The sequence below is a fragment of the Lithobates pipiens genome, unplaced genomic scaffold (assembly GCF_037356315.1).
Source record: "Lithobates pipiens isolate NorthernLeopardFrog02 unplaced genomic scaffold, aLitPip1_a1.2 Scaffold_18, whole genome shotgun sequence".
NCBI classification, from domain to species: Eukaryota; Metazoa; Chordata; class Amphibia; order Anura; family Ranidae; genus Lithobates; species Lithobates pipiens.
This window is the reverse complement of record NW_027507758.1, coordinates 130,252,974-130,280,378: the sequence shown is the minus strand read 5'-3', so window position 1 is coordinate 130,280,378 and position 27,405 is coordinate 130,252,974. Positions and strand designations below refer to the sequence as shown.

At 42.4% G+C, this 27,405-nt stretch overlaps 1 protein-coding gene across 5 annotated transcripts in view; it reads right to left on the bottom strand.

The window, feature by feature from the left end:
* The window catches only part of MERTK (MER proto-oncogene, tyrosine kinase), a 171,038-nt gene that overhangs the window by 122,140 nt on the left and 21,493 nt on the right, over positions 1-27,405 (bottom strand). For all 5 annotated transcript variants that reach the window (XM_077486112.1, XM_077486113.1, XM_077486115.1 and 2 more), the window contains one exon: positions 2,308-2,611. In XM_077486112.1, coding sequence (XP_077342238.1) covers positions 2,308-2,611 — 304 coding nt within the window. The remainder of the gene's footprint in view (positions 1-2,307; positions 2,612-27,405) is intronic.

The following is a 27,405-nucleotide window of genomic DNA, read 5'->3' as shown; positions in this document are numbered from 1 at the left end:
GTAAACAAATGTACCAGAGGGTTCTACAGGACAAAGAGATTAGTTTGGGGCTTTATTTTTAATACAGTTTTAGTCTAAGTCCTACCTCAAATGACTTAGATCAGCTAACACTGGACCTTAATTAAAGTACACCTGTCCTCAAAGAAATACATAGGCTGTCAATACTGGCCTCCCTCCTAACTGTCTTGCTTTGTCTGGCTTTAGTACTTCTCATTCACTAACCTGGAACAAGCATGCAGCAAATCAACATCATAAACAATACAAAATATCTTGTTTCAATACCGCTAAGTCAGTGTCTCAGAAAGCATCAAAGTCTAAAGCTGGCCATACACTATACGAAAAATCGGCCAAACCCATTTTCGAAAAGCAAACACTCAAGCCATGAGCACAAATGATAATGCCATCATGTAATGACCGATAAATCATTCAGTGGACATAAATTAATGCATTTTTTGTTTTTTTTTTTACATAAACCTAGTGCAAACAGTTCGGATGGGAAACACATTAAACACATTAACCTTTCAATTTATTGTTCATTCGGCAGAAAATTTCAAAACTTGTCTTTTTTTTGGCTCAAAAATGTCCCAAAGATTATCGATTTTGTGCCCATTGACTGGCCAAAAATGAATGAACGGTCTAAATGACTGAATTTCGGTCGATTTTTCGTATAGCGTATAGCCAGCATTAGAATCAGCATGAGAACCAGACAACTAGCATTTTTGGTGGAAGAGGTCAGAAACTGCAGTCTCTTTATTTCTTTACTGTGAAGTTATTTCTTTAATGTGAGGTTTCCTTTAACCGGTTCCCGACCAGCGCACGCCGATGTACGTCAGCAGAATGGCACGGGCAGGCATATTGGCGTACAGATAGGTCCAATCTCTAATGCCGCCCTGCCATTGCGATCGCGCCGCCGGCGGCACGCTCGCGTGCTGGTCGGGACCCCCGTGAATCCGGTCGCGGGTCCCGCGGACTTGATCGCCGCGGGCATACCCGCGATTGTCTCATGGGGAGGCTGAACGGAGAGATGCCATTGTAAACAGCATCTCCCCGTTCTGCCTAGCAACTAGTGACGCTGATCTCTGCTCCATGTGATTGGAGCAGAGATCAGTGTTCACTAAATGAAAGCCCAGCCCCCAAAAGTTAGTAACACACCCCTAAGAACACTTAACCCCTACACTGCCACTCACTGGTTAACCCCTTCACTGCCAGTGTCATTTACACAGGAATCACTGCATTTATATAGCAGTGATTGCTATATAAATGACAATGGTCCCAAAAATGTCCGATGTGTCTGCCATAATGTCGCAGTCACAATAAAAATCGCTGATCGCCGCCATTACTAGTAAAAAAAAATGATTATTAAAAATGCCATAAAACTATCCCCTATTTTGTAAACGCTATAACTTTTGCGCAAACCAATCAATAATCGCTTATTGCGATTTTTTTTTACCAAAAATATGTAGAAGAATACGTATCGGCCTAAACTGAGGGAAAAAATGTTTTTTTATATATATTTTTAGGGGATATTTATTATAACAAAAAGTAAAAAATAATGCGTTTTTTTCAAAACTGTCGCTCTATTTTTGTTTATAGTGCAAAAAATAAAAACCGCAGGGGTGATCAAATACCACCAAAAGAAAGCTCTATTTGTGGGAAAAAAAAGACGTCAATTTTGTTTGGGAGCCACTTCGCATGACCGCGCAATTGTCAGTTAAAGTGACGCAGTGCCGAATCGCAAAAAATGGTCTGGTCTTTGACCAGCAAAATGGTCCGGGGCTGAAGTGGTTAATGAGACACCATCACTTTGCCCATTCTGTGAAACCCCCCCCCCCCCTGACCCAACCACTTCTGCCTCTACCTCAGCCAGTGAATATTACCCAGTGCTTCTGGCTGGTCCAAGTGATATTGCTTGGGTCTAATGACCAAACCCAAGGCCCAAGCACTGTCACATGATGCTTCCTCTAGGTTCCTACATGGGGTATTTTGGCACTGACCGTGACGGATGAAGGAGCAGTGGGGGACTTTTGTGAAGGTGAGTATCAGAGGGTTGAGGAGGCTTTCACAGACAGTAAGTGACGGTGTCACTTTAGGGCTTTAGGTGGTTGTTAAATGAGCCTTGGCAGAAGTCACAATCCTGAGTGCCTCAACCAAGTGCTACAATAAATTCTTTGTATCCGCCATACATAGGCTCATCTAGCCTCTCTGCCCATACCATATTTTAAAAGTTACATTTCTACTTGAAAATAACTCAACACTTAACTCATTACATCTTCATTTTCAAACATAAATACAGTGCATAACATTCACCTGTATGAAGATACCATAGACGTCACTGCTGTATCTTGGATTTCAAAAGACTGCACAGAAATTCGATCAGATTGTTGAATTGAATTCCCATCTTTCCACCACGTTATTTGTTCCCCGGTGTTCAGATTTGGAACAACAATGGTGCAATTGATCTTGACATCTTTGTGTTCTGAGAGAACAATATTGGGAACTGTGGGGTTAAATTTAATCCTTGGAACTGGACTTGTCACTACTTTTTCCTTGAACTCTGGTGATAAAGCGCTTGGTGTTTGAAGACCCTGACCTTCTCCCAGAATTTGAGTATCTGCAGAAAGCAAATACAATTTGTCAGTTAGTCCTTATAAATAATCATGCTTAAAAAATATATGTATCGTTTTTTTTGGGGGTGGAGAATATGCTAAACGAGAAACTACATATGACAACAATAAATCTGGGATATTTGACCAATGATGTTTACAGATACATATGCATATGTATGAGTGAACAGCCTATTAGTATAGAAATCCTTGACCCTTATGAGACATGTTTTGAAACCGTAATGGCTATTTATCATGGCATCACATTAAGAAAAAAAAAGGAACTTTATTGAAGCCCAGGAGTGCCAGCTATGGATACGATAGCAGAACTTAGGCTTTCCTTTGATCATCCAGCCTTTAGGTCCATGGCAGCATAAGTAATACTATTGATCAGACATTGATAGTAACACAGCTGAGATGGAATTAACATTGTGCCAGGAGATATAATTCTACACCAAGTTTCAAATGTAATTACAGCAAATTTTTGAGGAATTTTTAGAGCAATTACAGTGGTGTGAAAAAGTGTTTGCCCCCTTCCTCATTTCCTGTTCCTTTGCATGTTTGTCACACTTAAGTGTTTCGGAACATCAAACCAATTTAAACAATAGTCAAGGACAACACAAGTAAACACAAAATGCAATTTGTAAATGAAGGTGTTTATTATTAAAGGTGAAAAAAAATCCAAACCATCATGGCCCTGTGTGAAAAAGTGATTGCCCCCCTTGTTAAAACATACTATAACTGTGGTTGTCCACACCTGAGTTCAATTTCTCTAGCCACACCCAGGCCTGATTATTGCCACACCTGTTCACAATCAAGGCATCACTTAAATAGGAGCTGCTTGACACAGTAAAGGCCCATACACACGATCAGACTTTTTGACAACAAACATGCAAATTAGCTGTTTTGGAGCAACATCCGACCGTGTGTACGCTCCATCGGACAAACTTTTTTGGTTTTCATCGGACTTTTGTTGGCTGTGCGAACGGACAAACTTTCTGGCAACAAAAGTCCGATGGAGCAAAGTCTGATCGTGTGTACAGAAAACCATAGGACTTTTGTACAAAGTACAAACAGGCATGCTCAGAACCAATGCAAAAGATCAGACAACAATACAGAAGTTGACCAAAGGTGGCGGTAAAGAGCAGAAAAACCACGTGATTTGGTGAAAGTTGGCTGAAAAAGTCCTGCTGTGTGTATGCAATACAAGTTCAGGGCCGACGCCCTTTGTACAAAAATCCAAGGGAAAGTTTGTACAAAGTCCTATCGTGTGTATGAGGCTTAAGGTCCACCAGAAGATCCTTAAAAGCTACACATCATGCCGAGACCCAAAGAAATTCAGGAACAATTGAGAAAGAAAGTAATTGAGATCTATCAGTCTGGAAAGGGTTATAAAGCCATTTCCAAAGCTTTGGGAATCCAGCGAACCACAGTGAGAGCCATTATCCACAAATGGCGAAGACATAAAACAGTGGTGAACCTTCCCAGGAGTGGCCGGCCGCGCAAAATTACCCCAAGAGCGCAGCGACGACTCATCCAAGAGGTCACAAAAGACCCCACAACAACGTCCAAGGAACTGCAGCCCTCACTTGCCTCAGTTAAGGTCAGTGTTCATGCCTCCACCATCAGGAAAAGACTGGGCAAAAATGGCCTGCATGGCAGAGTTCCAAGGAGAAAACCACTGCTGAGCAAAAACAACATCAAAGCTCGTCTCAATTTCTCCACAACACATCTTGATGATCCCCAAGACTTTTGGGACAACATTATGTGGACCGATGAGACAAAAGTGGAACTCTTTGAAAGGTGTGTGTCCAAGTATATCTGGCGTAGAAGGAACACTGCATTTCATAAAAAGAACATTATACCAACAGTAAAATATGGTGGTGGTAGTGTGATGGTCTGGGGCTGTTTTGCTGCTTCAGGACCTGGAAGACTTGCCGTGATAAAAGGAACTATGAATTCTGCTGTCTACCAAGAGATCCTGAAGGAGAATGTCCGACCATCTGTTCGTGTACTCAAGCTGAAACGAACTTGGGTTCTGCAGCAGGACAATGATCCTAAACACACCAGCAAGTCCACCACCGAATGGCTGAAGAAAAACAAAATGAAGACTTTGGAGTGGCCTAGCCAAAGTCCTGACCTGAATCCTATTGAGATGTTGTGGTATGACCTTAAAAAGGCCGTTCATGCTCGAAAACCCTCTAATGTAACTGAATTAGGACAATTCTGCAAAGATGAGTGGGCCAAAATTCCTCCAGGACGCTGTAAAAGCCTCATTGCACGTTATCGCAAACGCTTGGTTGCAGTTGTTGCTGCTAAGGGTGGCCCAACCAATTATTAGGTTTAGGGGGCAATCACTTTTTCACACAGGGCCATGATGGTTTGGATTTTTTTTCACCTTTAATAATAAACACCTTCATTTACAAATTGCATTTTGTGTTTACTTGTGTTGTCCTTGACTATTGTTTAAATTGGTTTGATGTTCCGAAACACTTAAGTGTGACAAACATGCAAAGGAACAGGAAATGAGAAAGGGGGCAAACACTTTTTCACACCACTGTATACTTCTATCTGTGTTTCCATTAGAGAGAGTACACCTCACTGTCAATGGTCCTTTGGTACAATATATATAGAAACCTTCATATAATTATCAACATTATAAAACAAGCATTGATAGAATAAAAGATATGGAACACACAGTAGAACCATTTGGGCTACATTTTACTATATACAAGGAAACATCACATATGTTACTAAAACGGAACATACTGATCCACACCATAGTGTGAAAAAAAAGAAAGATAGGCAAAAGGTGCTCAATAAAATCCAATTTTTTTAGACATAATAAAAACGCTCAAAACGATCAGACAACCCCAGGACTCCAAACATCTCTGTACTAAGTACAGAGACAGTATATTTATACAGGGTATTGTGCAACAGTGTACCTAAACAAAATTTATGGTGATTTTTTTTCCCAGAAATTGTTCTCTTTTGGTGGTAGTTGGTCAACTCTGCGTTTTTTTTTGGGGGGGGGGGGGTTTGCGCTATCAACAAAAAAAGACTGACAATTTTGAAAAAAACAAAACAAAACATTTTTTACTTTCTGCTATAGAACATATTCAATAAAAGAAATGTAAAAAAATCTAATTTCTTCATCAATTTAGGCCAATTTGTATTCTGCTACATATGTTTGGTTAAAAAAAAATCCCAATAAGCGTATGTTGATTGGTTTGCGCGAAAGTTATAGCATCTACAAACTATGGGATATTTTAATTTCTTTATTTTTTTTTTTTACTAGTAATGGCAGTGATCAGCGACTTATAGCAGGATTGCAATATTGCAGTGAGCAGTCGGGAAAATAACTGACACTTTTTGGGGACCAGTGACACTAATACAGTGATCAATGCTAAAACGTATGCACTGTCACTGTAATAATGACACTAACAGGAAAGGGGTTAACATCAGGGGCAATCAAAGGGTTAAATGTGTGCCTGACATGTGCTTTACTACTGTGGGGGAGTTGTTTGTATTAAGAGAAGACATGGATTGGTGCTCATGCTTAGCAGAGACACAAGATTCATGTCTTATGTAGTGACAGAATGGTGATCTGCAATGCTCACATAGGCAGACCGTCATTCTGCCTGTGTACTGAAGCACTGGTGGGTATCGGCGGACATCGAGTCCACCGTACCCGTCAATCAGGTCCCGTTGCGTCTAATCACAGCGGAAGTGAGCCGTCAGCGGCGCATGCCCCAAACCCAGAAGTGCGGGATCACGTACTAGGTACGTGATCCTGCACAGGAGAGCCGCCTTGCCGCCGTATAGTAGTTAACTTCGCACCATGATCTGTATGGTTATACTGTCTTGGTGGGTTCCAAGTCTTACTCCATAGAAGCCATGGTTTTCATACACTGCACTGATGGTCAGGGCAGGACTTAGGGTGGTGGAGGCCCCTGGGCTTGAGTCACTTTCGGGCCCTACCTTCTATATATTATCATATTTATCGGTGTATAACACGCACCCCAAGTTTAGGAGGGAAGTTTAAGGAAAAAACTTAAATTTTAATGCCCACCAATGCAGCCTTATCAGTGTCCATCTGCAGCCTTGTTCAGTGTCATCGCAGCCTTGTCAGTGTAGCCTTGTCATTTGCAGCCTTGCCCCAGTGTCATTTGCAGCCTTGAAGTTTAAAAATGGCTCTTGGGTCCTCTCGGTGGCTCTTGGATCCTCTCAGCGGCTCTCAAGTCCTCTCGCAGTCCCGAGCGGAGCCAAGAGTAGCTGAGTGTACTCAGCTTGGCTCACAGTCACGCCCATTCCCTGTGTTATGTCCATCATAGGGCGGGACTGGGCGTGACTGTGAGTGGAGCCGAGCTGAGTACACTATGCTATGTATCTCAGCGGGGCCCCCTATTGGGCAGGGCCCATGGGCTTGAGCCCAGTCAAGCCCAATGGTAAGTCCTGCTCTGCTGATGGTGGCCAAAAACTCAGAAACAACTACATGCAGTTTGAAAAAAAGAGGCTCTGTATTATTTGTGTTATATAACAGTGGTGCTGAATGTGCTTCTGGCTGATGGTATGAAGAGAAATTATTTGCTTGGCTCTGCCCAATGTCCTGAAATGAGAAATAATCCTCTTATTTTTGGGATATGTGATGGAATTGGACATGTGATTACTTTCTTCTCTAAGGTTTTACTGTGTTATGTACTATCATAATCCTATATTAGGGTAACCCTTGAATAGGAATGGACTAAACCTATGAATTTAAAGACATTCACTGTATATTGGAGTCCCAAACACAGCCACAACTTTGAGAATATGGATAAGCACTTTAGCCTATAAGTGCAAATAGGCTGCAGTCGATATAGCCCTAAAGCCCCATACACACTATCAGTTTTTCTGCTGATTTTTTCCTTCAGATTTACCAAAACCATATAATATGAGGTCAAACCTTAGGAGTTTCAATTTGTATGCAATCAGACAGGCCCTTGCACTACATGGTTTTGGTAATCAGCAGAAAATCTGATAGTGTGTATGGGGCTTTAGTGTAAATGTTGATTCATAAATGTGGTAGCCAGCCTACAGATTAATACATAGAGCTGTCTACATCCACATAACATTACATTCGCTTCATGGGGTGTCCATCACTTTAGTAGTAATCACAAACTTGTATTGGTTTTTACTGGAACCCTACAATCACCAGTATTAGACATCATCAATCCTGAAATATCAAGAGCCTCACATATTGTTCCATGCAAGCATAATCATATTAAACAAACGCTATAAGAGGCAATAATATTGAACACTGTCATGGGTAGCAATAAATAATCTTCACTGTCTGTAACGATCAAACTTGCACAAGTGCCATAAGTAAAAGTACTTCATTAAGCAAAATTATTGTTATCACCATGTAGGTCATGGGTGTCCAACCTGCGGCCCTCCAGCTGTTGTGGAACTACATGACCCATGAGGCATTGCAAGGAAAGTCCCATAATTCATTGCAAGGCAGACAGTTGCAAGCATGACTCCCAAAGGCAGAGGCATGATGGGACCTGTAGTTCTGCAACAGCCGGAGGGCCGCAGGTTGGACACCCATGATGTAGGTCCTTGTGCTGCTGTAACTTAGTTTTATCATAATCAGATGCCCACCTATGAACTGTAACATCAGTGTTACTTGCCTAACCAATGTAAAGCTCCATTTGGGTATAGCAATGTCTAGGTGGCTCTGGGAAAGTACATCTTAATTTATTAAAGCTCTGCCTCCACAAATATGAAGAAGGTCCTAGACAGGTTGCTGAGGTTGAGGATGGAAAACTTTGCGTTTTTTCTGCAGTCCAAACCTAACCACTTCAGTGGGAGCACTAGGGAGGAATCTCTCCACAGTGAAGAAAAATCACAAATTTTCACTAGTCCCAACTGGAATATTTTCCCTCTTACATAGTAAGGTTGAATAAAGACACCATCCATTTCAACCTGAGTGAGTGTCTACAATTGTCCCTATCCCTGTACATTGCACATTCACATCAATCCCTACCCTCAAGGAGCCCACAATCATATATTCCTAGGGCCAATTTTGACAGAAACCAATTAACCTACCTGCATGTCTTTGGAGTGTGGGAGTAAACCCAGAAGGGCACAGGAAGAACATGCAAACTCCAGGCAGATATTGTCGTGGTTGGGTTTCAAACCAGCGACCCTTTTTACTGCTAGGTGAGAGTGCTAACCACTACACCACCACTTTGTTACTGTTCACTAAAAATTATAGGTTTACCCTGACTTTTAGTCTCAGTGACAATGGATTGTCAGGACAAAACGAGACAATAAATCTCCCTAGCTGGGCACAGACAGCAATAAAACCCACCAGAGGTTCCTACACCTCACCAAGTTATCCAAAACAAACAAAAAAAAACAAGGTTTTGGTTTAGATACACCTTAACCACTTCAGCTCCGGACCAATAAACACCTTAAGGACCAGAGGTCTTTTTGCAATTTCGCACTGCGCTGCTTTAACTGGTAATTGCGCGGTCATGCAATATTGCAGCCAAACGAAATTTGCGTCCTTTTCTTCCCACAAATAGAGCTTTCTTTTGATGGTATTTGATTGCCTCTGCGATTTTTTTTTTTTTGCGATATAAATGGAAAAAGAGCGAAAATTTTGAAAAAAAAAGATATTTTCTTCTTTTTGTTATAAGAAAAATCGAATAAACTAAATTTTAGTCATACATTGAGGGCAAAATTTATTCAGCCACATGTCTTTAGTAAAAAAAATGTCAATAAGCGTATATTTTTTGGTTTGCGCAAAAGTTATAGCGTCTACAAACTAGAGTACATTTTCTGGAATTTACACAGCTTTTAATTTATGACTGCCGATCTCATTTCTTGAGGTGCTAAAATGGCAGGGCAGTACAAATCCCCCCCAAATGACCCCATTTTGGAAAGTAGACACCCCAAGGAAATTGCTGATGGGTATGTTGAGCCCATTGAATATTTATTTTTTTTGTCCTAAGGGATTGAATAATGACAAAAAAAAAAAAGAAAAAATTTTTTTTACAAAAAGTTGTCACTAAATGATATATTGCTCACACATGCCATGGTTATATGTGGAATTGCACCCCAAAATATATTCAGCTACTTCTCCCGAGTATGGGGATACCACATGTGTGGGACTTTTTGGGAGTCTAGTCGCGCACGGCACCCCGAAAACCAATCACCACCTTCAGGATTTCTAAGGGTGCAAATTTTTGATTTAACTCCTCACTACCTATCACAGTTTCGAAGGCCATAAAATGCCAAAATAGCACAAAACCCCCCAAAATGACCCCATTTTGGAAAGTAGACACCCCAAGCTATTTACTGAGAGGCATGTTGAGTCCATGGAATATTTTATATTTTGCCACAAGTTGCGGGAATATTACAAACTTTTTTTTTTGCACCAAGTTGTCACTAAATGATATATTGCTCACACATGCTATGGGCATATGTGAAATAACACCCCAAAATACATTCTGCTGCTTCTCCCGAGTACGGGGATACCACATGTGTGGGACTTTTTGGGAGTCTAGTCGCGCACGGCACCCCGAAAACCAATCACCACCTTCAGGATTTCTAAGGGTGCAAATTTTTGATTTAACTCCTCACTACCTATCACAGTTTCGAAGGCCATAAAATGCCAAAATAGCACAAAACCCCCCCAAATGACCCCATTTTGGAAAGTAGACACCCCAAGCTATTTACTGAGAGGCATGTTGAGTCCATGGAATATTTTATATTTTGGCAAAAGTTGCGGGAATATTACAAACTTTTTTTTTTTTGCACAAAGTTGTCACTAAATGATATATTGCTCACACATGCTATGGGCAGAAGTCAAATTACACCCCAAAATAAATTCTGCTGCTTCTCCCGAGTACGGGGATACCACATGTGGGGGACTTTTTGGGAGCCTAGCCACGTACGGGACCCCGAAAACCAAGCACTGCCTTCCGGATTTGAATATAAAATGCTATAAAAAACAAACTAACCAGAGTCACCCGTAACACTTATACGGTGATCAGTGGTGAAAGGGTTAACTAGGGGCAATCAGGGGGTTCAAATTTTTATTAGGTAGTATATGGGGGTCCCTGGCGCTATATAAAAACCTGACGGGGAACCTAAATAACTAACTGGCTAACCAGCGTCACCAGTGACACTTATACTGTGATCGCTGGTGAAAGGGGGTGAAAGGGTTAACTAGCAGCAATCAGGGGGTTAAAACCATTATTGGGTAGTATATCGGGGTACCTAGCGCTATAAAAACCTGGCGGTGAACCTAAAAAAATAACTAGCTACCTAGCGACACTAGCGACACTGATGCAGCGCTCAGAAAAATTATCGCTTAGTGACACTGGCAAAAGGGGGTGAAAGGGTTAACTAGCGGAAATCAGGGGGTTAAAACCATTATTGGGTAGTATATCGGGGTACCTAGCGCTATAAAAACCTGGCGGTGAACCTAAAAAAATAACTAGCTACCTAGCGACTGTAGCGACACTAATGCAGCGATCAGAAAAACGATCGCTTAGTGACACTGGCAAAAGGGGGTGAAAGGGTTAACTAGCGGCAATCAGGGGGTTAAAACCATTATTGGGTAGTATATCGGGGTACCTAGCGATATAAAAACCTGGCGGTGAACCTAAAAAAATAACTAGCTACCTAGCGACACATGCAGCGATCAGAAAAATGATCGCTTAGTGACACTGGCAAAAGGGGGTGAAAGGGTTAACTAGCGGCAATCAGGGGGTTAAAACCATTATTGGGTAGTATATCGGGGTACCTAGCGCTATAAAAACCTGGCGGTGAACCTAAAAAAATAACTAGCTACCTAGCGACTGTAGCGACACTAATGCAGCGATCAGAAAAACGATCGCTTAGTGACACTGGCAAAAGGGGGTGAAAGGGTTAACTAGCGGCAATCAGGGGGTTAAAAACATTATTGGGTAGTATATCGGGGTACCTAGCGATATAAAAACCTGGCGGTGAACCTAAAAAAATAACTAGCTACCTAGCGACACATGCAGCGATCAGAAAAATGATCGCTTAGTGACACTGGCAAAAGGGGGTGAAAGGGTTAACTCTAGGGGCAATCAGGGGGTTAAATCTTTATTGGGGGGTGATAGGGGGCTACCCTGGACCTAACACTAACTGTCCTGACAGTTTTTACTGTCACAACTGACACTGAATGCATTGATCAGTAAAGAAATGATCAATGCAATCAGTGACACTGTGACTGGGGGGGGAGGGGGGGCGGGGGGGATCGGGGGGCGATCGGGGGGGGATCAGGGGGGGGTTTGTGTGCCTGTGTGTACCTACATGTCAGTGTAGTGTTGGTGCACACTTACTTTTAGTCTTCTCCTCGTAGTCCGGTCAAAAAGACCGCCCCGAGGAGAATGACATCACTTCCTCCTTCCTGTGTAAACAATACACAGGGGAGGAAGCTTCTCATTGGCCAGGAGCGATCCAGAGGGGGTGGCCGAAAACCAACGGCCATCCCCTCATCACGGAGCGCTCCTGGACCGAATCGGACCGCCGTAAACAGCGGGAGGGGGTCCGATCGGACCCCCCACCCGCTGGAAGGCAATCACGTAGATGTACGTGATTGTGCCTGCCTGTGCCATTGTGCTGACGTACAATGGCAATACGGCGGTCCTGAAGTGGTTAAGCTAAAGAGTTGTGGTGGAAAGCCAAACAAAATAGGAATGGTCTTTCTGCAGTTGGCAGTTTTCCCAGATCTTTGTATGAAATGTTTTATTATGCACTACTTGTGTCTTTCTAACTATCTAAAGGATATACCAAAAGGCACAATAGAACATTTATTATCCATTGTTGTAAGTTGACCCCCCTGGTGGTATTCCCGAGTCTGGCTCGGGGTGGAGATTTTATACCAAAAGCGGTAACCCGAGCCAGACTCGGGACCGCATCGCTGAATCCAGGGAGAGTTTACTTACCTTGTCCCCTGGATCCAGCGATGTCACCCCGCTGTACGAGCGAGCCGTGCTCCGTTCGATCTATCACGGAGCCAATCTCCAATCCCTGTGAGCGTTGCGACGCACGAGGACGGAGAACGGCGCCAAATTAAAAAAGTGAAACACACAGTATACATACAGTATAATGTAATCTTACAGATTACATTACTGCATGTAATTATTTCACATCCCCTTTGTCCCTAGTGTTCTGCCCAGTGCCCTGCATGCAGTTTTATAATATAAAAACTGTTCTTTATGCCTGGAAACTGTCCCTTTACATCAAAAATGATTTTAGACCAGCTAGAAAACAGCGATAATAAATTGGAATCACTCGCAGAATTAAGCGATAGTGATTTGTGGGGCGATCCGTCATCAAATACTGAAAAGTAATGACAGTGACAATTCTGCAACTGAGCAAATTTCAGTGTTTTTGATTTGATTACGTTATTAAATAATTTTTATTATTGTTATATTATTATTTGGTATAATTATTTATAGTTATTTATTATATTATAATTTATGATTTAATTTTTCAAACTTTATTATACCCGGGATGTCTACTAGACTCTGGTTTGGACAGTGAGTGAGTTATTCCAAAGAATAACAGGACTACAATATAAAACGCCAAATTTCCATGCAAAATAATTGTACCGCTTTCAGCACCTAAAATCTGAAGTAATCATACCGCCAGGGAGGTTAATATATAACTAAAATTAGAAATAGGTCACCTGTTTGATGGCTGAGACCAAGCCACCTTTGGCAGTAGGTGCTTACGGTATTATATATATTTGCAACCTATTACATAATGCTTTACAAGGCATATTTGCTTGGCCATGCAACCCCTACTGTAGGGTAGAGGACTGCCTGTGTAATACAGTAAAAAATATACCGGTCATTTTACTCAAACCCAAGAAAAACAGGTCTGAAATGGAGGAAATGTTACACAGGCTACTGCTTAGGGTGCAAAAAGTGCATAGGAAGCAGACTATCTCTTCCTTTATACTGTATTACTTTTCAGTGGTGTTTTAAGGCAGTAAAATTATATATAATCAGCATTTTATTACAGAGCATTTATTAATTTTACATACAATTGTAAAATAATCTAATTGGAAGGTGTTACTGAATCCAGGCTAAGTGGTCAGTTAAGCTTCACCCATATTTTACGTCAAACTATTCCTGTTTGCAAGTCACTTAAGGAACCTTATCAGGAACAGGTTATATCTCAAGGAAAACACAACCTATTTCAGAGCAAAGGTCTGTTTGTGTGCTTAAAATTTCACAATTTCTTCTTCTGAGTAATAACATAGGAGAATAACATTTGTATTACAGTTTCAGTATTCAAACAGCATATGCAGGAAACTGAAACAGTATAAAACTATTTTGGTCCAGCTAATTCTCCACTTCGAGTCATGCTGCAGAAATATACAAAATATTGTAAGGGCCAAAAAAAAAAAGAAAAAAAGATACAATGCTTATCAAACATAAGTGGGCTTTATTTGCCCATTGTATATTTGGAATCATATAATGGGTAACAACATTTTTTTTTTTTTTCTTTTTTTTTTTTTTCCGTTTCAATATATTTTATTTGCATCAATAAAATGTAACAGAGACATTGTAGAAAAGATTAAAACACAGCAAGAGGTAATACAGATGTGTAACCATTCATAGTCCTGTACCGCCTAGCGGGTGTACAGGCAGTCAATATAATTGGAGATGAACCATGAGCCAATATAAAGTAAGGGTTATAGGGAGTACAAACTTATACATCTGGAAAAGCCAATAGCCTCTAATAGACCGGAACTAACTAATACATTTGTGCAGAATCCTAGTTAGAAGAAATGTCCAGGAAGAAGGTAGAGTCCTCCACCACCCCATAAGGGCTCTTGCTGTGGCCGAGAACCCCCCAACCCCCACCTTAACTCAGATCAGAGAAGACCAGGAACATGCACATCAGAGGTATTGATCTACTCAATGAAACCAAAATAGGAAACCCAAACAAATTGCATAACTACTGTGCTAGAGAAAACCAGGGGTGAAAATAACACTATCCCGGAAGATTCTGGGGGCCCAACATAACTGGTTAGGTGTAAAGGAGCCCAGGTTCCCGGTAACCGAGAACAACATACTGAGGCCTACGTGGTAGCGCAAGGGCAGGTACTGAGTTCAACTGGCTTGACCTTGCTCTACAATGAAGCGCCTATTACAGATTGTACTCCGCTAGGCGTCATAGAAAAAGGCTACAAGTGGGGAAAAAGAAAGGGAACGGAGAAGAGGGGAAAAGAAGGAAAAGAAAAGGAAAATAAAGATAAAAAGATGAAGGATATCTTCAAGCAGGAGTCGACCGTGGGGGAGTAAAACTATATTCAGGGTCCAAATCCTAGCGCAATTATGAGGTCAGAGCGACTCCCACGAAGCGCGCCCAGGGCTCCCAAATGGCCCTGAATTTGTCCGAGCGGTCCAGGAGTACGCTTGCCGTCTTTTCTTGGAGCATGATCCAGGACACTTTTCTCTTGGCCATTACAGTGGAAATAGTGGGTTGTTTCCAGGCTTTGGCAAGAGTGAGCTTAGCTCCTAGTAAAATAAAAGTGATGAGGCGTTGCGTATTCCTGGAGGCTCCCTCTACAGGGAAATTGAGGAGCGCCACCAGAGGAGACATCTGAACCGGTGTGGCAGAGAGTTTGGAGATCCAGGTAAAAATCCTATACCAGAACTGCCGTATTCTAGGGCAAGTCCACCAGGTGTGTAACATGTCACCCCGTAGGCCGCAACCCCGGAAACACAGAGGGGAAGTGGATACAACATTTTTTTTATTTTGCGTGGAGATAGGCTTTAACGCAGATGTCATGATTGCTATTCAGGGACAGTTGGGAGTTATGTGTAAAGGTTTAGCAATACTTTAATTGGGCCTGCCAGAGCTCTTGCCAATGCAAGTATTTACCTTACGGCAGGCCCATCTCCCCATGTGATTGCCTCCAGTGATGCCACTTTAGTGCCCCCCTTTGTTGCTCTGTTGCCACTGCTGCCATTTTTTCCCAGTCTGTAGTCAACCACAGATGATGTATGGTTGTTACTTAGTCTTACTTACTTGTAACTATTACCAGCATGCATGGAAGTTACTTTACAGCTAGGAATACACAGATAGCAGGGTGAAACAAAGCTTTTATGGTAGAAGAGACCTACAGTGTTTCTTATACCAAAAACACCTGCTATCTAGAAATTTTTGTAAATCTAACTTAATGTGGACCTTCAGTCATTTTTCAAACTCTTCATCTATTAAATCTTCTGCCCTTGTTGTTTTAACTTTGGATAGTAAAACATTTTTTTTCTGCCAGTAATTACCTTATACAGGCCGACCTCCTGTTTCTCGTCTGGTCATTAGCCTAGGCTTATGGCATTATGCACAGCTCTCTCTCTCTCTCTGAGTTTGCCAGGAAGGGAGGAGGGATGAGTCATAAGAGGGACAATCAGAGCTGCATAGCTGGAGGTGTGCCTCTGTGTGTCTGTGTAAATTCAGGAAGTGAAGAGGCAGCAGCTTCAGCTGCCCACACTTAAAATGGTTGCAGCCAGACTTAGTGGAGGGAGATTTCTGCAGCATATTTGGCAAGTACAGAATCATAGTATATATAAAAGAATATGCAAAGTGGTTGGGGAAGCTTCAGAATGGCAAAGATGTTTTTATTACAAATTATGTGAGCAGACTGCAGTTCCTCTTGAAGTTACATTTTAAAGCATGACTTAACCACTTACGGACCGCTCTCTGCAGTTTTACGTTGGCTGTTTGAAGGAGGATATCACTGTTATGGCAGCAGCTAGCTAGCTGTCATAATCCCAATATCCTTCTTTTTCAGCGGGCAGTCCGCTACAGGAAAAAAGTGGTCTCTGTGGCAGATTTGGCACAAGAGTGTATTTTTTCCAAAAAAAAGTGCGCTTATAAGACTGCTGCGCAAATATGGTGTGACAGAAAGTATTGCAATGACCGCCATTTTATTCTCTAGGGTGTTAACAATTTTTTATAATGTTTGGCGGTTCTAAGTAATTTTCTAGCAAAAAAAATGTTTTTAACTTGTAAACAACAAATCTCAGAAAGAGGCTTGGTCCTTAACCACTTTCCGACCAGCGCACGCCGATGTACGTCGACAGAATGGCACGGGCAGGCATATTGGCGTACAGGTACGTCCAATATTCAATGCCGCCCTGTCATCGGGAGCGCACCACCGGCGGCGCGCTCCCGCGCTGGTCGGGACCCCCGTGAGTCCGGTCGCGGGACCCGCGGACTTGATCGCCGCGGGCATCCCCGCGATTGTCTCACGGAGCGGCCGAATGAAGGAAATGCCGTGTAAACAGCATTTCTCCATTCTGCCTAGTAACTAGTGACGCTGATCTCTGCTCCATGTGATTGGAGCAGAGATCAGTGTTCACTAAATGAAAGCCCAACCCCCCCACAGTTAGTAACACACCCCTAGGAACACTTAACCCCTACACTGCCACCCACTGGTTAACCCCTTCACTGCCAGTGTCATTTACACAGGAATCACTGCATTTATATAGCAGTGATTACTGTATAAATGACAATGGTCCCAAAAATGTGTAAAAAATGTCCGATGGGTCCCCCACAATGTCGCAGTCACAATAAAAATCGCTGATCGCCGCCATTACTAGTAAAAAAAGTAATAATAAAAAATTATTAATAAAAATGCTATAAAACTATCCCTATTTTTTAAACACTATAACTTTTGCGCAAACCAATCAATAATCGTTTATTGCGATTTTTTTTACCAAAAATATGTAGAAGAATACGTATCGGCCTAAACTGAGGGAAAAAAATGTTTTTTTATATATTTTTGGGGGATATTTATTATAACAAAAAGTAAAAAATAATGCGTTTTTTTCAAAATTGTCGCTCTATTTTTGTTTATAGTGCAAAAAATAAAAACCGCAGGGGTGATCAAATACCACCAAAAGAAAGCTCTATTTGTGGGAAAAAAAGGACGTCAATTTTGTTTGGGAGCCACGTCGCACGACCCGCAATTGTCAGTTAAAGCGACGCAGTGCCGAATCGCAAAAAGTGGTCTGGTCTTTGACCAGCAAAATGGTCCGGTCTGCAAGTGGTTAAAGAGGAGTGCCCCTTGAAAAAAAAAAAAAAATTAAAAGTCCGCAGCTACAAATACTGCAGCTGCTAGCTGCTGACTTTTAATAATCGGACACTTACCTGTCCCAGGGTCCAGCGATGCGGGGGCTGTGGCCTCACAGCCGGGCACCCACTGCGCATGCGCGAGCGGCGACGTGATTGGCTGCGCAGTCATCTGGGACCTGTCACGTGTCACAGGTGAATGACAGGAGGGAGGGGGCAGAGCTGAGCCCTTCCTGCGCCAAGGGGAAGTGATGTCTAGGAGCCCAGGCACGGAAGGAGACAGACTACGAGGGACCTCCTAGCAACAGGCATTTAGAGGTGAGTTAAAAAAAAATCCAAATTTTTTTTACATTTTTTTTATGAATTTTGATGCATTTTTATTTTTTTTATGTGCAACACCACTTTGGTGTTAATAGACTTTGAAACAGTAGTTAATAGACTTTGAAAAAAGGTTGTTTATTAGTGTTAGTCTAAACTTTTTGAAATAGGTACTTTTTAAGTTGTTCAATAAATAGACCAGAACACAGATATACAGTTCATCTCATCAAAATGTCTGTAATATGGGAGGTATCCCATAGAGAATAAACATGGGAAACATGGGAAGTGGTATAACATTAGCCACTGACTGCATATCTACCAGTAGAATGAAAAAAAGTTATTATCCCTCAAACTTCTTAATTTGTCATAGGTTCCAGATGTCTGGATTTTTTATGGATTTCATGACCATGAAACTATCTGAACGACCAGGCAGAAAGAATAAAACAACCAAAAATGCTGTTGTGTATACCTTAAAAAAAATATTTTATTGTCAAATTTAAGGCTATGGGGTTGGTGACACCACTTTATTCCTTAAAGCATTTGTTACCCCAACACTTCATATTCCGGATCTGTGCCTGCTGTACCTGTATGTGAAAGTATCCTGTTTATTTCCAGTACTTTTACACATCAATTTACACAGCGCTTTGCATATACAGTGAGGAAACATTTACTTGATCCCATGCTGATTTTGAACATTTGCCCACTGACAAAAAAATGATCAGTCTATCATTTTATTGATAGGTTTATTTTAAAAGTGAGAGTTAAAAAGTTATAACCTGATTTGCATTTTAATGAGTGAAAAAAAGTATTTGACCCCTTTGCAAAACATGCCTTAGTACTTGATGGCAAAACCCTTGTTGGCAATCACAGAGGTCAGATGTTTCTTGTAGTTGGCCACCAGGTTTGCACACATCTCAGGAGGGATTTTGTCCCACTCCTCTTTGCAGATCCTCTCCAAGTCATTAATATTTTGAGGCTGACGTTTGGTAACTAGAACCTTCAGCTCTCACCACATATTTTCTATGGGATTAAGGTCTGGAGACTGGCTAGGCCACTCCAGGAACTTAATGTGCTTCTTCTTGAGCCATTGGCTTAATGTGCTTCTTCTTGAGCCATTGGCTTTGTTGCCTTGGCTGTGTGTTTTGGTCATTGTCATGCTGGAATACCCATCCACGACCCATTTTCAATGCCCTGGCTGAGAGAAGGAGGTTCTCACCCAAGTTTTGAGGGTGCGTGGCCCCCGTCCATCATTTGATGCGTTGAAGTTGTCCCGTCCCCTTACCAGAAAAACAAATTTTTTCATACCAAGAAAAGCATAATGTTTCCACCTCCATGTTTGATGGTGGGGATGGTGTTCTGGGGGTTATAGGCAGCATTTCATCTCCTCCAAACACGGCGAGTTGAGTGGATGCCAAAAAGCTTGATTTTGGTTTCATCTGACCACAACACTTTCACCCAGTTCTCCTCTGAATCATTCAGATGTTGATTAGCAGACTTCAGATGGGTCTGTACATGTGCATTCTTGAAAAGGGGGACCTTTCGGGCGCTGCAGGATTTCAGTCCTACATGACGTAGTGTGTTACCAGTTGTTTTTTTGGTGACTATGGTCCCAGCTGCCTTGAGGTCATTCACAAGATTCTTCTGTGTAGTTCTGAGCTGATTGCTCACCGTTCTTATAATCATTGAAAATCCATGAGGTGAGATCTTGCATGGAGCTCAGACCGAGGGAGATTGACAGTTATTTTGTGTTTCTTGCATTTGTAAATAATCGCACCAACTGTTGTCACCCTCTCACCAAGCTGCTTGGTGATGGTCTTGCAGCCCATTCCAGCCTTGTGTAGGTCTACAATCTTGTCCCTGACCTCCTTGGACAGCTCTTTGGTCTTGGCCATGGTGGAGAGATTGGAATCTGTTTGATTGATTGCTTCTGTGGACAGGTGTCTTTTATACAGGCAACAAGTTGAGATTAGGAGCACTTCCTTTAAGAGAGTGCTCCTAATCTCAGCTTGTTACCTGTATAGAAGACACCTGGGAGACAGGAGTCTTGCTGATTGATAGGGGATCAAATACTTATTTCACTCATTAAAATGCAAATCATTTTATAAATGCGTTTTCTGGATATTTTTGTTGTCATTCTGTCTCTCACTGTTAAAATAAACCTACCATTAAAATTATAGACTGATCATTTCTTTGTCAGTGGGCAAACGTACAAAATTAGCAGGAGGTCAAGTACTTTTTTCCCTTTCTCTATGCATTGCAATGATATTGTTTTTTTCCCTAATCCCCCCACTCCCTCCCTCATGTCTCCCCAGTTTTTCTGGATTACATTCTACTTAAACTCAGAGGTTGTACAACGTTATGCTTTTAGGCTACTTTCACACTGAGGCGCTGGGTGCACTGGCGGTAAAGCGGCGCTATATTTAGCGGTGCTTTGCCGTCGTTTTAGCTGCGCTTTTTGGGTGCTAGTGGGGCAGCTTTAACCCCCGCTAGCAGCCGAAAAGGGGTTAAAACTGCCCGCAAAGTGCCACTGTAGCGCTGCCCCATTGTTTTCAAGGGAAGGGGAGCTTTAGGAGCGGTAAATACACCGCTCCTACAACGCTCCAAAGATGTAGCTTGCAGGACATTTTTCAGCATCCTGCAAGCGCACCGCTCCAGTGTGAAAGCCCTCGGGTTTTCACACTGGAGAGACAGCAGCGACTGTTTGAGGGCGCTATTTTTAGCACTCTAGCGCCTGCAAAGCGCCTTGGTGTGAAAGGGGCCTTAGCCTGAACCAGCCACCCTACACCCTCAATAATGAAACGTCAACTCCGTTGTATTTTATGTATTTTATATGTTTAATAAAATAAAGATTTTATATAAAAAAATACTTTTTTCCCTCAGTGTACATTCACATCAGTCCCTGCCCTCAAGGAGCTTACAATCTAAGGTCCCTAACTCACATTCACATACTAGGGCCAATTTAGATCCAATTAACCTACTAGCATGTGCTTGTATGTGGGAGGAAACTGGAGTACCTGGAGAAAACCCACGCAGGCACAGAGAGAACTGGTATACTCCAGGCAGGTAGTGTCATGGTTGGATTTGAACCAGCAACCCTTTTGCTTCTGGGAGAAAGTGCTAACTACTACACCACTGTGCTGCCCATTTTCTTTGTATTGCTTCCTTTATGTGAAATCCTTGGTGTTCCTGCTAGTCCCCTTGCTTTACTAGTAAAGAAAACTGACCACACTAAGCAGGAGAGCACACATTGGTCAGTTCCGACAATCCCCCCGCTGCACAGCCATTCATTGGCCACCTCAGTGTGCTGCTGCGTCTCCCTTTTCCTCCCCCCAGCGCTTATGCAGCTGAGAACAGAGGGAATATGATCATTTATAAAAATATAAAAAATAAAAAAAAGGAAAAAGGGTATTTATAATTTTTTTATATCTATACAAACATTTTCTGCTTTTCATTTATATCTTAACCACTTCCCGCATAATGACGGCCGGGCGGTGGTTCAGTTTTCCTGACTGGGCGTCATATGACGTCCAGCAGGATAACAGCTGCTGCGCGCCCGTGGGGGCGCTCATCGCACTGATTGGTGGTGCGGTGTGTCAGTCTACACAGATCTCGGTAAAGAGTGATCAGCCGTGTCCAATCATGGCTGATAACGATGTAAACAGGAAGAGCCATGAACAGACGCGAGTAGAGGAGAGCTGATTGGCGGCTCTCCTGACAGGGGGGTCTGCGCTGATTGTTTATCCACCAGGGAAGCCGCCAGGACCACCAGGGAAGCCCCCAGTATGTGGATGACCAGGTATGTACCCCATGGCCATCCACATATAAAAAAATATGCCCAATACATGCCAATCAGTGCCCATAAATGGTCACTGACTGGCAAAATTATGGATCAGTACAGACAAGTGACGCCCAGCAATGCCACCCATCAGTGTCATTAGTGCCACCCATCAGTGCTACCTCTCAGTGCCCACCTATGCCCATCAGTGCCCACCTATCAGTGACCATCAGTGCCCATCCGTGTCACCTATCAGTGCCATCCATAAATACTGATCAGTGCCACCCATATGTACCCATCAGTGCCGCCTATGAGCGCCCATCAGTGCCGCTTATGAGTGCCCATCAGTGCCGCATACCAGTGCCAATTAGTGCCCATCAGTGCCGCCTATCAGTGCCCATAAGTGCCACCTCATTGGTGCCACCTCATCAGTGCCCATTGGTGCCGCCTTATCAGTGCCCATCATTGATGAAGAAAACTTACTTATTTACAAAAAAAATTAACATAAACAAAGAAAAACTTTTTTATTTTTTCAAAATTTTTGGTCTTTTTTTATTTTTTGCGCAAAAAATAAAAATCGCAGAGGTGATCAAATATCACCAAAAGAAAGCTCTATTTGTGGGAACAAAATGATAACAATTTGTTTGGGTACAGTGTTGTATGACCGCACAATTGTCATTCAAATTGCGACTGAAAGCTGAAAATTGGCTTGGGCAAGAAGGTGTGTAAGTGCCCGGTATTAAAGTGGTTAAACTGAATGGGTTGTTTTACAAGGTACTCGTTTACACTCACTTTAAAGTATAAATTTTCTTTTTTATTTAAAGTGCACTTATCCTTCCTGCCTAGTTCCATGACCTAATGTAATCCGTCCTCCCCAGGAGTACAATGCATACTTACATTCATATCATGTTGAAATACTATGAACAACCATTCCTCGTAATAAAATGTTCGCTTGGACTGCGATAAGTTAGGAATTGGAATCACAGAGCAACCAGCCTGCCTATTATAGAGAAACAAAATTAGCAATAACTGCTCTGTCCAGTCAGTACAGTAATAGCTTAAGCCTCTGGACTGTCTCCCAAATTTGGAAGATGGAGAGGAAGCTGTTGAGCCATCAACTTTTGTAGCATTTGACTAGTTCAACTGTACCATTTTTGAGGCTCTCTAAGAGGAGAAATTCCATCTTGACCATTCAAAAATCCACATACTAAAATGCGAGAAGACTGCAGGTCAGGTCCTTGCAAAAAATTGCCTGGAGTGCTATTTGCAAATTATTTTTTAAACTAAAAGCAGTTTGTAAACCACAGTTTTTTTTTTCTTTTTTTTTTTTTTACCTGTAAGGCAAAGGCATAATGTGCTAGTATGCATCACAAACTAGCACATTATGTGAAACTTACCTCAAAACGAAGCCTTCCAGCGATGCAATGTCATACCTGGAGACAGTGTCCATCTTCACCCGGTCTTCCTTCTGAGTTAGCGGACTCTGTGACTGACTGGAGCCACTATGGCATCACTCCCACACATGCACGCGGTAGTCGCCGGTCACGGCACAGGGCTCTGAAGAAACGACTGTTCCTTCAGCGTGCATGCACCAATGACGTCATGGTGGCGCATACAGTAAATATCTCCTAAACGGTGTACGTTTAGGAGATATTTACACTACCTATAGATAGGCCTTATTATAGGCTTAACTATAGGTAAAATTTAAAGATGGCAGGTTACTTCCTCTTGAACAGTACTGAGCAACATAAACAGAGGTGCCACAGAGATTTGATTAGGAATCCAAGTACTGATAATCTTTATCTTAGCTGTCAGTGGCGACTTTAGCTCTCAAGTCGGTGGCATCACCCTACTGACTGTGCTGTATGGCATAGGTGTTCGGATTACAAAAGTGCTGAACAAAATTACAAATCCTTTAACCAATAAGACCATTCACATGAGCATCCCAACAATTTTTAACCATATGCATGGAATTTGACTTTAACAAAGCAGGTAAGATAATGCTTATATGCAGGGCTTTTTTTCTCAGAGAATAGGTGCCGGAACTCCCCCTTTCTGAGTCACCCCTTTTCTCCACCTCTACCCACGTCTGAGCACCCTCTACCTACCTCCCATTACTGCCCTTTTAGAGAATACAGAACCAAGTATAATTTTGTGGTGATAATTTGTATGGAATTTGTTAATGATAACAAGAAAAGCAGTAAAATAAATCCCCTGTAGCCAGTAACAATAAAGCCCCCTCTAGCAACAATAGATTCCCCCCCCCATTAAAAACGGGCCACCCGAAACAAAAAACCCCAGCAGCAACAACAGATCTCCTCAAAGCCAACGTCAATAGACTCTCTAGCAGCCAGCAGCAATAGTCCCCTCCCTCAACAGTAGATCTCTCCTAGCCATACCGGACCCCTCAGCGATATAAGACCCACCCCCAGCAACAATAGGCCCCCCACCAGTAAGAATAGACCCCCCTGCAAAAACAGATCCCCTCCAAGTAGGATATATCTCTCAGCAGCCAGCATTAATAGACCTTGCAGCACACCCCAGAACCCCTTACCATTTCATACAGTCAGTGCTGGAGGTGCCGGAACTGCGTTTCCCAGCGTTCCCGATGAAAAAAAGGACTGCTTATATGTGAACAGATTAGGAAGATCAGGTAGACTGTGGTAGTACTACACATTTCCTATTTATAGTGTATGAAAAGTGAATTGTTTGGTTTGGAGAATGAGGGTGTTATGACTGGTAGACACATTTTAGTAAGTAGCGAACTGATCTTTTAAAGAATTATTTTAGAACATTTCTTTCCTCTTTGGGGGTTGTGAACTCAAATATATAGCCTCATATTTGGTTTAAAACAGAGTTTGGTATACAGGTGGTCCCCAGGTTACAAACATCCGACTTACAAACGACTCCTACTTACAAACGGACAACAGGAAGTGAGAGAAAATCTACCCCTAGGAAGGGAAATTCTCTCCTGTAATGCCCCATACACATGATCGGAATAAGCTCTGCTGGTTTTCCCGACGGAATTCCGATGGGATTTCGCTCAATTTGTCTTGCATACACACAATCACACCAAATTCCGATCGTCAAGAACACGGTGACGTACAACACGTACGACGGGACTAGAAAAGGGAAGTTCAATAGCCAGTAGCCAATAGCTTCCGTCTCGTAGTTGAATCTGAGCATGCGTGAGTTTTTGTGCATCGGAATTGCATACACACGAACGGAACCTGCTCTCAATCTTTTCCTGGCGGAAATTCGGCCAGCAAAATTCTGATGGAGCATACACACAGTCGCAATTTCCGACGAAAAGCTCTCATCGGTCTTTTGCTGGCTGAAATTCTGACCATGTGTACGCGGCATAAGAGTTATTTTGGGAAAAAGGTACCTCCACTGATGCTTTATCACCAATCTTTGTTTCCACAACAAAAAATTTCAAAATCTAAAAATAATTGTCATTGGGACAGAAAGTGAAATCTTCTGAACAGGGGCAGAGACAGCAAAACAAACATTACAGGGGTGTTAACCCTTCCCTATGTTATCCAAAAAGCTTAAAAATCTTTTTTTTTTTTTAAATGTACCTGTTCCGACTTACAAACAGATTCAACTTAAGAAAAAACCTACAGACCCTATCTTGTTTGTAGCCAAAGTACCTCCTGTACTCTGTACCTACCAGGGGTGGACTGACCATTTGGGCACTCGGGCACTGCCCGAGGGCCCCATTCCACTAAGGGGCCCCATCAGGGTTGCCAGCCTCAATAAAACCAGGGACAGTATGTAAAAATCTGTGTTTTTTTTTTAAATCCCAAGATTATAGCTGCCCCGCCTCTCCAGTACCTTTTCAGTGTGTGTGTGTGTGTGTGTGTATTCTGTGTGTGTATACTGTGTGTGTATATTGTGTGTCTGTGTGTGTATACTGTATGTGTGTGTGTGTGTGTGTGTACGGTGTGGCAACATAATCTATTGCCTGGGGGCCTCATAATCTCCTATTGCCGGGGGCACCATGATCTCCTATTGCCCAGGGGCCCCATAATCTTCTCCTATTGCCTGGGGGGCCCATGAGTTGTCAGTCCGCCCCTGGTACCTACCAACCATTTCATTTTTAATAGTTGTAAATAGATACGTTAACATGGATATATTATCACCTACTGTATTTTAGAAGGCTAGCAGTTAGCAAAAGATATTTCTTTTTGGTTTCAGAAAGCACAAATCCAATTAGCCAGTCCTTTGATTTGTCATTTTTTATGACACCTATATACCATAATAAATTAATACTGTGAAAAAAGGCAGCTGTTGAATGGACTGTCAGCAACAACGGTTTAATGGCCTCTAATTATGCAAAGCTAAAGGTAATATTAAAAAAGGTAAAATACCCCAATAAATATTAGGATTACAAAGAATTTGGTCTGGTGAATTTTCATATTAATTCACTGGAATCGTAAATTTTGAACCTGTTGGATCCACCACAAACCCATAGTAGTGGCAAACCCAGTCCTCTTCCCTAGTACTTAATATATTTTCATGCCCATGTTGTGATTTTTTATCATGTAGTGTTTGTTATTGCTTTACTTGCTTGGTAAAAAAGGATTTACTTTGAGTGATAATGACCGGAGGAGGAGGCATCCAGATACTATCAGGTCTATCAAGAAGAAAGCAATTCATATTAACTAGATATACTTTCTGAGATACATTTCTGGATCTGAAGCTGGGTACCAAGTCTTCCCTCTTCTCCTTGCATATGTGACCTTATCATGGTCTGATATAATAACTTGGTCTCCTGGTTTGGCTAAGCAAATGTTGTTTAATTGTTTAATATTCCATTTTGCTATCAAATAAGGCATAACCCACCTATGATCATCCAGTGTAGGGGAATAAACATGAGTTGTGACCAAAACATTTATGTCACCGCCTTGATTATTGAACATGTATGTTATTATATGGCTTTTTCCATTATTTGCCATGCACTCTTAAGAGCCGGTTCACAAAGGGGCAACACGACTTCCAGCGTGACTTTTGGAGGCAACTTGAACACGACTTGAGTATGAATAACAGCATGACCTCAACATGACTTTAAGTTTCCCCCCAGGCCATGGCCAATCACAGAATAATCAGCTCTCGAGGGGGAACTCCACGCCAAATTTTGAATGAAATACCGGCATGGGTTCATGAGCATACCAGGCCCTTAAGTCTGATATGGATTTTAAGGGCAACCCCCACGGCGTGGGGGTCCCCCCAAAATCCATACCAGACCCTTATCTGAGCTCGCAGCCCGGCCGGTCAGGAAAAGGGGGTGGGGATGAGTGAGCGCCCCCCGAACTGTACCAGGCCGCATGCCCTCAACATGGGGGGGGTGGGTGCTTTGGGGAAGGGGGGCACCCTGCAGCCCCCCACCCCAAAGCACCTTGTCCCCATGTTGATGAGCACAAGGGCCTCTTCCCGAAAACCCTGACCATTGGTTGTCGGGGTCTGCGGGCGGGGGGCTTATCGGAATCTGGGAGCCCCCTTTAATAAGGGAGCCCCCATTTCCTGGCCCCCCACCCTATGTAAATAAGTATGGGGTACATCGTAACCCTACCCATTCACCTGGGG